At 42.1% G+C, this 13,768-nt stretch overlaps 2 protein-coding genes across 2 annotated transcripts in view; one reads left to right on the top strand and one right to left on the bottom strand.

The window, feature by feature from the left end:
- The first annotated feature begins 1,105 nt into the window (after positions 1 to 1,105).
- LOC118406364 (myogenesis-regulating glycosidase-like) lies at positions 1,106 to 11,868 on the top strand. Its single transcript, XM_035806333.1, has 12 exons — positions 1,106 to 1,456; positions 2,726 to 2,995; positions 3,767 to 4,088; positions 4,752 to 4,859; positions 5,425 to 5,635; positions 6,133 to 6,256; positions 6,907 to 7,115; positions 7,646 to 7,745; positions 8,219 to 8,356; positions 8,668 to 8,873; positions 9,396 to 9,544; positions 10,518 to 11,868. Exons 1-12 carry the CDS (start codon positions 1,440 to 1,442, stop codon positions 10,830 to 10,832), a joined length of 2,169 nt encoding a protein of 722 aa, XP_035662226.1. The 5' UTR covers positions 1,106 to 1,439; the 3' UTR covers positions 10,833 to 11,868.
- Positions 11,367 to 13,768, bottom strand: part of LOC118406367 (zinc finger protein 569-like) — a 5,161-nt gene continuing 2,759 nt past the window's right edge. The window contains exon 2 of the mRNA XM_035806337.1: positions 11,367 to 13,739. Coding sequence (XP_035662230.1) covers positions 12,155 to 13,739 — 1,585 coding nt within the window. The 3' untranslated portion in view covers positions 11,367 to 12,154. The remainder of the gene's footprint in view (positions 13,740 to 13,768) is intronic.

The following is a 13,768-nucleotide window of genomic DNA, read 5'->3' as shown; positions in this document are numbered from 1 at the left end:
AAAACTCCAATCGGCCTGCAGGCCGCTTTTCATGGAGTTCATGAGGGAGGAGGCAAGGGTCAGACAAAGTATATACAGTTAAATTTCTAATGAGTCCTACACGTTTATATACACGATTGTGTTCTTTTGCTGCGAGTTGATGTGTTGACATTATTTGGCGGCAGAGCTGCCATAATTTCTTACAAATAAAATGTGTGCATTCGTTCATGTCTACATGTTCTTGATGAGTCATGTGTTTGAAGCCAAGTTCGCAGGTCCTAATGTCGCCATGTGCTTGCTTGCGCCAGGTGGTTGTCCGATAGCCTCGTTTGCAGACTTCTAAAGCTGTGGCATTTTGGGGTGTGGGTGGGGGTGAATCGCGATTTTCAACATGGTCTAAAGTTCTCTATACCGGAAGATGGCTAGGGAGGTTGCTGTGAGAGTGATTTATCGCGAAAACTCCCTCTCCCAGCCAACTCCCTCTCTCGGTATTTAGAGAACCTTTATAATTACCCCAATCGTCTTCCACTGAATTCGGAATAGAAGTCGAACCCAGCTTCTAGAGTTAGCTTTTGGCCTACAGTAGACACTTGCTACGCCAAATAGGAATTACTCTTGCAACTGGATATGATTTCGGAAATGGTACGACGTTTCAGTTAGAATCCACTATTTTTTGTCAGTGAGACCCACCGTTTCCAAAATCATATCCAGTTGCCTGAGTGATTGCTATTTGGCATATCGTATTAGTTCTATGCCTTTCCTTCGTCGACGTAAGAGGATGCCTAACCTTCGTCGACGTAAGACACTTTCTATATCAGTAGTGTTATTTACACTGTTTGTACACTTTCATGTTACCTTTATTTTATTTTATTGTATCGTTGTTGAACGAATCTTAATGAAGTTTTTGACTAATGTATTATGTATCACACACCAATTCAGCCTTGTACGGCTGCAATGATTTGCACATGTATATGCGCACTTGTTTGGTGCTAATAAACCCACGATAAGTCCACACGATTAAAAATGCGATAAGCCCACACGGTAAGAATTTTCAATAAATTTCCATTAAAATCGCAAATCAGTGGCCCACCTATAGTTATCCTGGCAGATTTGACTGACGAATCCCTGCCCCTATTGGAGTACTCTGCCGACCCTAGATAACCAGGCTACCGAGCCATGACGTCTGTTTACCCACTGGAGTAAACCGTTGAGAAACTCGTTAAACATTAAACAAGTTTTACACACCCCGGTAGAACCCACGCCACGCTGTGAACTATGACATGCTTGATCAAACACCGTACTAGGTACGGCGGACGTTATATATAACGGTCTGCATGTAGCTCCCCCCTCCCCCTTTTTTTTACAGCACGTTGAAAACTCCTGAGCTAAATCAAGGACCGATGAACATACAGAGAAAGATGTTACAGGTGTAGAAACGTCTACGGCAACGTTTGGACGACATGGAGGGTTCGTTAGGGTAGGTTGGCTTTGTGTTACTCTGGTTAAATACGAGACTTGACTGAGGACTTGAGTTTCTTTGTATTGGTCGTTCGGGTGAAATATTGAGTAAACTGCGGCTTTTCAAGTCACTGTGGATGTCAACAAGTGTCTCACGAGCTTCCAGCAGAGGGTAGCTATTTGCTAAGGTACAAAAATGTTGATTTTGTAGATAGTGTAAGTTGTGTATTCGTAATAATTGAACTGAGCATATGCTGAATTCCAACGTAGCGCTGTAACGATATTTCAAAAGGCTTACTATAACACAATACGTATACACAAGAATACGTATTGAGAAGAAACAATGATAGAATAATTATCCAAGGATGCTAAGTAAAGCTGAGTTGATAGCCAAAGTTATACAACATACTGTAACAAAAACGTCATGGGTAGTTAATTTGAGCAGTGAATTATACTTAATTGGTGGCATCTCACCTGGGTTCTTTTCCAGAGCTCGTTGCTATATTTGAACTGTTTTGTTGGTACGTACCCATTGTTGTCCACATTCCTGTGCGTATCGTGTTTGTGTGATTAGATAATTCTAACACAGTAGAAAGTGACTGGTGACGCCATTAGACCTATAATTGGCTTTTTATTGTATACTGATTCGTTTAAGTAAGGCGGCGACCTAGCGGACGTTCACCGGCTGTATTTCCACAACGCTCACCATTTGAGAGCATGTCACTTACCTGCAATTTCGAAAGACATTTTATATGCTCTCTATACGATGCATGTACATTTATCAATGGCGAAAGAATAGCAAAATATTTGAAATCTCCAAGCTCTAAAAAATGAACAAATGAAACTATAGCCTGTTTGTAAAGTTTAGTCGTCTACGGAATAAAACTACAGTTCAATTGTCGATGGCCATGGACGTCGTGGCCGTATCAAAGTTACCACTGCTTGTTTTCATGTTCACCTTTCGTGAAGCACACATTACCTTGCTTTTGACGTTATGTTTACCTTGTCCCCCCCTCCCCCCCCCCCCCCCCACACACACACACACAACAATCTACTGGTCAAGGGATTAGGTAGGTAGTCTTTATACGAGTGACGTAGCATATACGAGGGATAAGCAGATCACTGCAAGGCGGATCCGCCATCGCTACCGACAGAAGGGCCTGGAAGAAACTTACAGTCACCTGCACCGCAGCCGACCGATGATGATGATGTAGCATTGATACGTCACACATGAAACATAACTAAAATTACATCTTCTTGGACTGACTTTGCTTTGATTTTTGTCCAGTCGCCGCTCGGCATCGTCGCCCTATGGGAGTTACCGTCGCCCTCCCAGCCGAGGCCGCTACTCTACCGGGACGGGCCGGAGAAGTCATCGGTCCGCCTCCACCCCTCCCCGGCAGAAGACTCCGTGCTGTACCCGCAGCCGGGCCCGCTGTGCGCTAATCGTGCTGCTGATATTTGTGGCGCTGGGGCTGGCCGGTGTGCTGGTCTGGAACTTTACATACCAGCCGCTAGTCGTCGACTTTGGCGGGCTCGTACATTACGACGGTGCCAGGTAAATATGAACTTCATCATGACTTGTATCTAAGGGCGTGGTCATATATAGGTCGTGCGATCGTCGTAAAATCGCTAGCTTCGGGCATTTCGGACAAAAACGCACGTCTCCTGCACAGTTCAACTGTCTTGGTACACAAAATGCTGTTTTGGATCCATGTTGGTGGTTGCTTCTGTCACGGCTTGCTTGAAAATCCTATGGCATCAAAATCGTACGACGATCGCATATCCCATGTGACCGCGCCCTAAGTTGGGAAAATTTTTGTTGCAAAATGGGGAGTAGAAACGTTTCTCACAGTTGGAATTGGCCGGTTGGAATTTTTATAGCAAAATGGGGAGTGGAAACGATTTTCAAAACTTTTCTAACATTTGTATTTCGCTATTGAGAGATCAATGCCTTAGACTGTTTAAAATCCATAACTTTTGTTTGTTTGTTTGTTTATTTTTATTTATCCAGGGGTACATGTCGCCTGACCGGCGTTCTTCAAAGATCCCTGGGGGAAAACCCCGTACATACATAACAATAAATGATAACAGTATAAAATACTTTTGTTCTAGCCTTAGCCTTCCTGAATGATAAAAAAAGTCAATAGTTTTTTTTGTAAACTAACCCCTGTCTTGATCAACTTGTATTTTATGTTGGCTACATTGCGCCGTTTAAATGACATCTCGCTTCTGTGCATAAATACCATATACATGCACATGTATTTCGCGTTGAATATCCTATCCTATGTTGTGACGTTTACCTCTTACTATCTATTTTCTCCTGCAGTCAATCCTTCATCCTTAGAAACCTTAGTACGTCCGAGGTTCTGAGAGGAACGTTAGGGGCAGACCTGGGCCCGGAGCCGTACACCTGCAGTACGGGGGACGCCTGCTTCCAGTGGCCGGACCGTGCCTCCCTCGTGCTGCGGCACCGCGTTATGGAGGAGGAGGGCGTCCACTGCACCAACGTGACGTGGCAGGCGCTGTCGGCGGAGGAGGACGGCTGGAGGCCCGTAGACTGCTTCATGGTGGACTCGGCGCACTGGTACGGTGGGCCCGAGATGTACCAGCAACGCTGGCCGATCAACAACGGGTCGGGAGTCATGCAGGTAGGGGAGGGAGTCTCGCTCAACGATTAGCTTAAAAGATAGCCTCCATGCATAGCGGGATCTGTGGGCCTTTTTTTCGTCTTTTGTTGGCTCATAATACACTTTTGCTGGTCATTCCTTTTTGTACTGAGTCGCTGGTACTACTAGTGACACGACAGTACAAGCGATCCAGTACAAAAAGAAACGGCCAGCAAAAGTGTATTATGAGCCAAAAAGACGAAAAAGAGCCCAGAGAGTCTGCTATGGGGGCTACTGAAAAGAGACGTTTAGTACATTAAATGATGTCTGATAAAAGATCTCAAAGCTTTCAATACAAAGAATATTGCCCACATAAATGGATATTAATATGTTGTTGACAATTTGTTAACATTTAACGTTACATCCACTTCACAGTGCAATTATTTCGTTACAGGAATGTTGTTGTCAGAAAAGTACCTACCAATCATACTAGTAATGAGCTCGAGGGTTTTAGTTTTCAAGCGATTATGCATCATTACGGTATATTCTTGTTACACGTATATCGCAATTAAGGGCATCATACAAATCCCTTCGACTCTGGCCTACTGATCTCCAAACTAGACATAAATACGTAATTTAGATCAGTGAGCATGTGGAATGTGGTTACAAGTCAAAATGTCCATCTGAATGTATTCCCTGTTCCAGCCCTACGTGACAAATGACTTCAGATTGCGGGACTTCCCTCCGGACACACCGGTGGAGAACTTCACTGCGTACGGGAATGTCGCCGACAGGTTCTTCTTCTCTTCAAAGGTACTTGGACACGTGGATACGTATCATCTACTTTGAGCTATAAGAAGCTTACAATATTTGATTTCGTGTGTAGACCTGAACCAGCGTCTAGAACTCAGCAGATGGGTTTTTACGACTCGTATTTAGCACTACATAGGACTCTTTAGGAAAATGTATTAATCCATACCTATGCCTTGTGCATTCTGCCTACAATTTTGCCTACTCTAAATGCTGTAACAAGATTCGTCTCTATTTTTACAAGTTGAAGTTCTTTCTACTTCATCGAAAGAACACAATATCTTAATCATGAATCATTTCCTTGTTTGATTAATGAAATGTTCTTATTTCTGAGCCTCTTTTGTTGTTACAAAATTTCATATTAATATTGCTCCGTGTATACATATATAGCCGTATATGGCTACGATAAGTAACACTGTGTCTTTTATAATTGTCTTACATAATTATTGTATGCAGATGGGCAAAAACTAATTACAGAAATGAAATGTGCATGTAACATGGTTTTCTTCGCTCTTGTTTTGGTGACAGCTTCTCACAGTTTTATTTCGTCATCGTATCCTTTTTCCAGGGTGTCGCCATCGTTGTAGATGACGTCACACCCTTACACGTCAGTATAAACCAGAGTGGTGACGGGAAACTTTGCTTCATGGCCAACTACACGTCCGAGTATCCGAACCCTGGCGGCAGGAGACCGGTACTGCAGTACACCGTGTGTTCCGGAAGGAACGCGCTGGACATACATGAACACATGTACAGCCGCTTCTATGGGAGACTCAATGGTTAGTGTAATGATTGACTATATGCATATGTTTTGCACTGTGACAGATAGACCAAAGAGTATATCGGAAACTGTAATATCTTTGACATTGTCCATACTTCTATCCATTTTTCATGTAGATTCTTCTAATTGATTCAGCACAAACTTGTCTTGTCTAATTTTACCTGTCTGTTAAGGAATGAAAATAATGACTGATACACACCTTTGTCTAGCTGTAACAGGCTTCGCTTTGAAACAAAACTGGATTCAGATACCAAATGATATGGTGATACCAATTTTGCACAGTTTAAACCATGGTATCAGTAACTTTGCTAAGGATTCATACTGGGTTTAAGCAAGTCAAGCAATATTGTTCTTCTACATTCATGTATATACAAATTACATACATATACCATTTACAAGCGTCGGAAGATGTTTTGTCTAGTCTAGACCAAGGAGGTTAAAAAAAATCCTTGTCTATACCTTTATAGCATTGGCTATTGTTGCATTTTCTCTCAGCTGTCCCTGACACGCGGATGTTAGAGTCCCCAGTCTGGTCCACCTTGGCGCGGTACGGACCCAACATCAGCGAGACTACCGTCGGAGAGTTCGCATTCCAAATCTTCGACTACAACTTAACTGGGTTCGTTTGATCTTCATAACTATTATACAATATTCAATAATGACAATATAGATCAAATGACGATATAGATGAAATGCCAAATGCTACTGTTAAACGATAATTAGTAGAATGCGTTGGAGAATTCGCCTTCCAGATCCTGGACTACAACCTAACTGGGTTCGTCAGGTTTTAACTGGTTTTCATCTTTCTCATTGATATCATACAATAATGAAGATATAGCGTAAATGATAGTGCAAGGTAAACGATAATTAGTTGAACACTTGTGAAGCATTTGCATTACAAATGTACACACTTTCTGAGGATTTATGGCATAAGGATGATCATTAGATAATGGGTTCATGTAGCACAATTAAGCTTGCAGTTTGATATTGACATAGCATGCAAAGTGTACATCTGAAGTAGGAGACACAATCTATTCTTTATTCCAATATTTACAGTAAAGAATACCTTATATCCAAAATTCATTTGCATGCGGAAAAGGGCTATTTTTTTCTTAGAAATGGTAGCGCGTGTCATTGAAAACTTACATCAAAACGTACATAACAAAAAAGTCACCCAAGTAACTAAAACGTTTAGGCACTATCAGAGTTTCAGATACTATCTGCTATCTTACGTCAGTGACAGTCAACACTTCACCTTTTTTTCTTTAGGAGTAACATGTTGATTGATGACTCATGGGAGGGCAGATATGGCGACTTGACCTTCAACAGAACCGCGTTCGAGTTCCCGGATCCCAGCAATCTGATTGGCTACCTGCACCAGAAGGGGTTAGAGGTCAGTCTGTGGGTCACGCCCTTCATCAACACAGACTCCGCAGCCTTCAGGGAGAGCGTGGAGAAAGGGTACCTGGTCAGGACAGGTAAATGTTGCTTTTACAGAGAAGATAAAATACATGTATCTGAAGTGTTCTAGATACAAGGAGCGATGAATTTGTAGCTATAGTGCAAATCAAAAGCTACTTTAACTTAAGAGGTTGAAATAGAGTAGCAGGTAAAGCAGATATAAACGTAAGACATGAAATGGTCAGACTCCTTGCTAAGTTTGATCTTGCATAGAAACGGTAAGTGTAGAAACCATATTGCTGCATTTCAGTAACAAAGAAGTTTAAAGGCGTTTCTTCTTCTTCTCCCTATCCAAACCAACAAGGCCAATAACCTGGACTAATAGATTGATGTAATCTCACTAACCACGTTTCGTTGACCATCTGTCACCTTTTTCGGGGCAATTCTGACTGGTTCACATTGTACTGCAGCACAATTGTAGCTGCTCACAGTTCAGATGTGGTCACCGTACGTAAAGTACTTACACATGCACCGATATATGTATGCACAAAGCTTTGTGCTTGAGCTTTATGTTAAATTTCTAGTTTCATTTTCGTGTTTTATCTAGACCCGAACAATCCTAACCTGGACACGCCCGTGCCCGCCCTGGTCCGCTGGTGGAGGGGCGTGGCAGGTCTGCTGGACGTCACCAACCCTGACGCACGGAGGTATGTGTGATGTCATTGTACCACTATATATATATATATATGTGTGTGTGTGTGTGTATTAAATGTTACAATGTCCAGATGTCTAGAATTTATCACATTGGACGGAGCTCAGGTACCTGTCAACATCGGCCAATCTCTAAAAATCGCGCGATGTTCGAAGAAACACCGTGCGCATTAATGAAATATAGAGCTCGCAAGGTCGTCGGTCGATCTATTTCCCTGCTGTGTGACAGGAATATACTTTCATACTTTACTTTGGTCGAGCTTCACAACGAACCAGATTTAAGAGCGTCATCCACTTCACTCTGTGCTACATCAGGGATTTGATTCCCTTTGCCTCAGTTAGGTTGGTGTCAGTTCTTGAGATGTCGATGGCAGTGCAGGTGATATAATGGACACAAGACAACGGAAGACTAAGGAAAGATTACGGACATATACTTATAATTACCGAGTGATGTTGATATCTACTGCAGGTGGTACCTGTCGCGGCTACACTTTCTCAGGGAGAACCTGACAGTCGACTCCTTCAACTTTGACGCGGGAGAGGCGCGGTACTTTCCTGACATTCCCTACTACACGCACGAGCCCCTGGTCAACCCGAATGTCTACAGGTAACGTGTGAATGTATCTGAATTTGCCATATTTACACATCGTGTGTGCGGAATGTAGGAAATTTTAAATGCGTTCAGGTTGCATATGGAGTTGTACCCAAGCGACAAGGGCGATTCTACTTCATTTGCTTACTAGGGGAAATTCAGAGATGTTGACACATTAAAACAAACACATGTGGAGGTAATATGCATAACATAGTGATTAATTGGTTATGCAGACAGAAATAAGGACTGGACAACTGAGACAGAGTTTTGTTTTCCTGCATCAAAACAACAACACCGTTACATATGTGGTCTCTCTCTATCCATAGCTCAAAGTGGGTAGAGATGGTGTCCAGCCTGGGTGTGCAGACAGCGGTGAGGACCGCGTACAACACGCAGAGTTTCGCCGTGTACCTGCGGATGATGGAGAAGCGGTCCAGCTGGGGAGGAGACAACGGACTGAGGACCGTCATCCCCACCATGCTGCTGTTCGGGGTGCTGGGGTACCCGTATGTGCTGCCGGCACCAATAGGGGGTAAGGCTTCTACAGAACTTTGTTTGTCTGAACCTTTGTTTATTCATGAAAGCTAAAATGCAGGCTGCTTTTTGTTGAGGTCATGAGGGAAGAGGTAAGGGTCATAAAAAATAAAACAAGAGATGCAGATTACACTATTTCAGTCCTAATCGATCAAACTATCAACATACATCACTACATGTATATACATGGTACAAAACACGTAGTAGCACAAAATATAGTTCATTGTCCATGTCCGTTCCTTTTCAGTAGTTTGTTCATTATCATCTTGTATGTGCTTGTTTGAATATCAGAACAAAGCTAGGTAATCACACATGCGAGTAATTCAATGATAAGCTTAGATAAACGCTATCTATTTGTATTTCACTCAAAAGTAAAGGAGTCTGTCCTTGGTGCTGAAAGCTCTCCATTCAAACCATCATCAGTGCTGCAGATTGATGCACGTGCGGATGTCATCCATATAATCAAATCAACATGGCATAAGATTATAAAATGAGATGACAAGTTTTATTTCCTTCCCAGGAAGTGAATTCCCAGACAAGGAGCTGTACATCCGGTGGATGGAGCTGGTGGCCTTCTTTCCCAGCATGCACTTCTCCATCTCCCCCTGGCAGTTTGACTACGACACGGTGGAGATCGCTCAGAAATTTGTCGCCATTCATGAAGACGAGGTAGGGCATAACTTTTTGAAATGGGACCATATTTTACCAACTAAATGTGCCTCATCTTCAATCAGATATTATGGTAGCATCAAGTATCAAAAGCTGGCAGAGGAGTGAAGCCGGCCTAGGACTGTGTACACGCTTTGGCCAGCTATACTCCTTTTGATACTATCTCATGGCACCGTAGGGTCTGCTTAGAGATTATGTCATCTTCTAGTTAATACTGATAGCAATATAGGTGCCACTTATGGAAAGAAATAGATGCTTAATGAACTAGAATGTAAGAAAATAGCTATAGTGTTTTTTTCTAGCTGGAGACAGAATTAACTTTTCACTTAAATGTATTTCCAAATACTCAGGAAATGATGAACCACTTTTGTACTGTACATGTCATGTGCACTGTAGAAATAATCTATCTATAAGTGTCTATGTTCTTGCAATACAATGGTATTGCATACTAATACCATTTTACCCCTTATCCATTGGCATTATAATGTTCAGAAAAGATCATCATGTTTTTGTTTTCTGCGTCTATGTCTGTACAGCCGGTGTAACCACTCTTTGGTGCAACACACCAGCTTTGCAGGTGCAACAGCTGGTTATTTTACATTGTATGACCTATCACACCTAAGTTTTCCACATCTAGCTACAAGTACTGTTTAAAGCTATCTAATAAGTACTGTAAATACATTTAAGTTAGAAGGGATTTAATTTCGCTGTAGCAGGAAAAGGGACTTTTCCTGGTGGTTTTAAGTTTGCAGAAGCACCATGCACTGTAGTCTCTTACTGCCAACTGCCAAGGAAAAATGTTTGCGGTGGTTCTAAATTTGCGGTGAAGTGGCCACCGCAAAAACTGCGAACATTAAACCACCGCGAACATTTCTGCATTTACAGTATTCTCCTACAGTACTTGTTAGTAATGTGTTGAATGGATCTAGTGAAAAGCAATATGTTAAAACATGGACCCTGCTTTTTCTTCCAGGTGACTCCATTGGTTCTTCAGATCTCTAGAAGCCCCGTGATTGGTCCAACCGCAGACCGGTATGCACCAATTGTCAGGCCGCTCTGGTGGCACTACCCAAATGACATCATGGCTCAGACCATCGATGATGAGTTCCTGATCGGTGGTGTCATGCTGGTCGCCCCGGTGATGGAACAGGGGGCTCGGGCCAGGACGGTGTACTTCCCGGGGGGTGGGGAATGGCGGGACGAGAGGGACGGGGCAACGTACGCGGGTGGGGAGACCAGGAACATTCCGGTAGCATTAGATGAAGTGGCCTACTTCACACGTGTATAGATTTTTACATATCAACTTGTTTTAAACACGAACTTGTTGCTTCTAGTGTAACTGTAAGATAGCAAGTGTTAATTTTTTGTAGCTCAGTAGCTTTAGATGAAGTGCCTTACTTCACACTTGTATAGATTTTACATAACAACTTGTTTTTAAACACAAATTTGTTGGTAGTGTAAGATAGCAAGTGTTGATTTTTTTGTATGTTTCAGGTTGTGTGAGTAATAAGAGGTGGTGTGTCATGCCACTAGATAAAAAGATACATACCCATATATAGAGAGCTATTGCAAAATATACTCCAAGCAGAGCTTGAGTCGCACAGATATAGTAGTAGTCAGGATTTTTACCAGCTCGCTCCTGATCGAGCATGTAAAAATACCGACTACCACTATATCTCCGCGAATCAACCTCTGCTTGGAGAATAATTGTAAAAGGTTTGCAAGCAAAGTGTTGTTGTCATTGACTTCAGTTGTCTTGCTAGTGATATTTTACAGGCTTATGTAGAGTTGTGAAAAAAGAGATACTACATTAGTGCACATATTTGTGATTTTTTATTGTTATTTTGTACATATTTTGTCCTTTTTTATAGCAAGTTATGTTTTATTTGATGCTGAAGACAAGTTGTAAAAATCACAGTGCTGTTTATCTTTTACTGTGTATATTTTGCTATACTTGCTATGAACCTATAGAGTGCTAGTAAACCAATGCAGTGGTAGACAAGATGGATATAAGATTGTGAAAACGTTTTAGTCTAGACGGGCTTCTTTTTTTCGATTCCTGCATATTTTGTTTTTGTTGAGCAAAATCTCCACCTGTGATTTAAAAGAAAATACAGCTTTCCTTGTCTGCCTTATGTAATATTTATACTAGAATCATGAGGATATGCTGACATTAAATGAAATTAAAGTGAAATTTTGTCTGAATATGTTGCATAAAAACTACTATCATTTACCTACATTGTAGATACTAGTATATCAATATATCATGGAAGGATGTGCCCTGCTGAAACATTCAGGAATGAATAAAATCATTGATGTTCTAGATCTGTTATACTGTATCAGAGTCTAAATGTTTGACTGATCATTTTTCATCATTTTCATTTAGACTTTCAAAATGATAAAAAGAAGGCTTTCTAAAAGATAATTTTAAGTACTAAGTACATCGATGCAGTCACACTCTTGATAACTGCATAATCTCTAATGGCATTATGCCTCCTATGTGTAGTAAGCTGATCTGTAAGGTATCTCACTGGAGTGACACTGTCCATGTCTGAAGTAGAAGTGAGTTTGTCATCTGTCCTGTAGGGTCTCTCACCGTTGTGACGCTTCCTATGCCTGGAGTAACGGTAAGCTTGTGAGCTGTCCTGTAGGGTCGCTCACTGGTGTGACACCTCCTTTATCTGTGAGCTGTTTTGTAGGGTCTCTCACCGGTGTGACACCCATGCCTAAAGTGGAAGTGAGCTTGTGAGATGTCCTATAAGGCCTCTCACCGGTGTGACGCTTCCTATGTCTGGTAAGAAGTTTTTTGTGGGTTGTCCTGTAGTCACATTCTTCACATTCATATGGTTTCACCTCAGTGTCACCAGTGTGCGCTTTCATATGGCGTTTCATGTCTGACATTCGATAGGTCCTGTGGTCACATATTGCACAGCTGTAAGGTTGCGCATCAATTTGTTTACCATTGGCGTGGTTTTTCATATGCTTGCGTAGTCCACCTTTAAATGCAGCTTTGAAGCTGCATAGATTACACTTGTACGGTTTCTCGCCGGTGTGTGTTCTCATGTGTTCAACAAGACGATATTTGTGGTACGCCCTGTAACCACATTCGCCGCACATGAAAGTCTTTTCTCCTGTGTGGCGCTGCATGTGTTTGGCTAGATTATGTGGGTACATTGTTCTTAATCCGCATACGTTACAAACATAGGGTTTGTGATTGGTTTGGATGTTATTGAATGGAGCAAGGGACGACATCTCCTCACAAGCCAGAATATCATTGTGTTTGTCACTTTGGTCCTTACTTTGTTCATGTCCACTGTTGATGGAACCTGATTGTCTGTCGACGAGATGATCTGAGCTGGATGGTTTAGTACTTTGCCTGACTTGATAATCCTTGGACACATGGCATTCCATCTTGATATGTACTTCACTGTGGTCTAGAGTTGGTTCATAAGGAGCCAAAGGTGTATCCTCGCTACTGTCTTTTACCCTTTGTTCATGTCCATTGTTGGAGAACCCCGTCTCTCTAGATCCCTCATCAGTACAACGTTCAAAATGGTGCATGTTTGGCTGTTGTGAAACTTGCCCGATTTGATCATCCTCGGGTAAATAGTATTGCCACTCACGTACATCATTGTGTTCTGGGGACAGCTCACAAGAAGCCAAAGACGTTTCCTCACAGGTTTTATCTCCTTCCAAAAGTTTCTCTGTGGAAGAATTACTCTTTGGATTAATGGTATCTAACACCGGCTGACTGAAAGTAGGAGAATCAATGTTGAGCTCATCATGACAAGCTTTCGCTGCTTCATCCTCAGTCAAAGACATCATAGTAATGCCTTCTTCTTCAATGTGATCATGAGTATTCAGTTGTATCAGGGAGGTAACAGTAGGCGTAGACAAAACAGCACTGTCAATGTTACCAGTCAGCTGTTCCTGGTCTGTATTAAGCTCAAGTTCCTTTGGGATGTTCATTTCGTCTGGAGAACTAATTTGTGATTTCTTTTTCACCTGACGATATTCCTCCAACATCACATCCCTAAGGATACTGACCAGCCTGTCCTTGATGCTGTTTTCTTTGTCTAGGTTTTGAATCCTTCTGTTGAGTTCAAACATCAGCTCCTCCATGTTCAGTCTGGGGAGGACTGCTATGGTAACCTCGTGCGAGAGGCCACAGATGATCTCCTGGTGTATGGACATGCTGAAAGGACAAAAAAAAAATTGAGCACA

Source organism: Branchiostoma floridae, chromosome 19 (genome assembly GCF_000003815.2).
Source record: "Branchiostoma floridae strain S238N-H82 chromosome 19, Bfl_VNyyK, whole genome shotgun sequence".
In the NCBI taxonomy this organism is placed as follows: domain Eukaryota; kingdom Metazoa; phylum Chordata; class Leptocardii; order Amphioxiformes; family Branchiostomatidae; genus Branchiostoma; species Branchiostoma floridae.
This window is presented reverse-complemented; position numbering and strand designations above follow the sequence as displayed.

What these genes read in the sequence shown, in the direction of transcription:
- LOC118406364 (XM_035806333.1), top strand. An exon ending in GTACATTACGACGGTGCCAG is followed by an intron (nt 2,996 to 3,766) that starts GTAAATATGAAC and finishes TTTCTCCTGCAG; the next exon opens with TCAATCCTTCATCCTTAGAA. An exon ending in TCGCCATTCATGAAGACGAG is followed by an intron (nt 9,545 to 10,517) that starts GTAGGGCATAAC and finishes TTTTTCTTCCAG; the next exon opens with GTGACTCCATTGGTTCTTCA.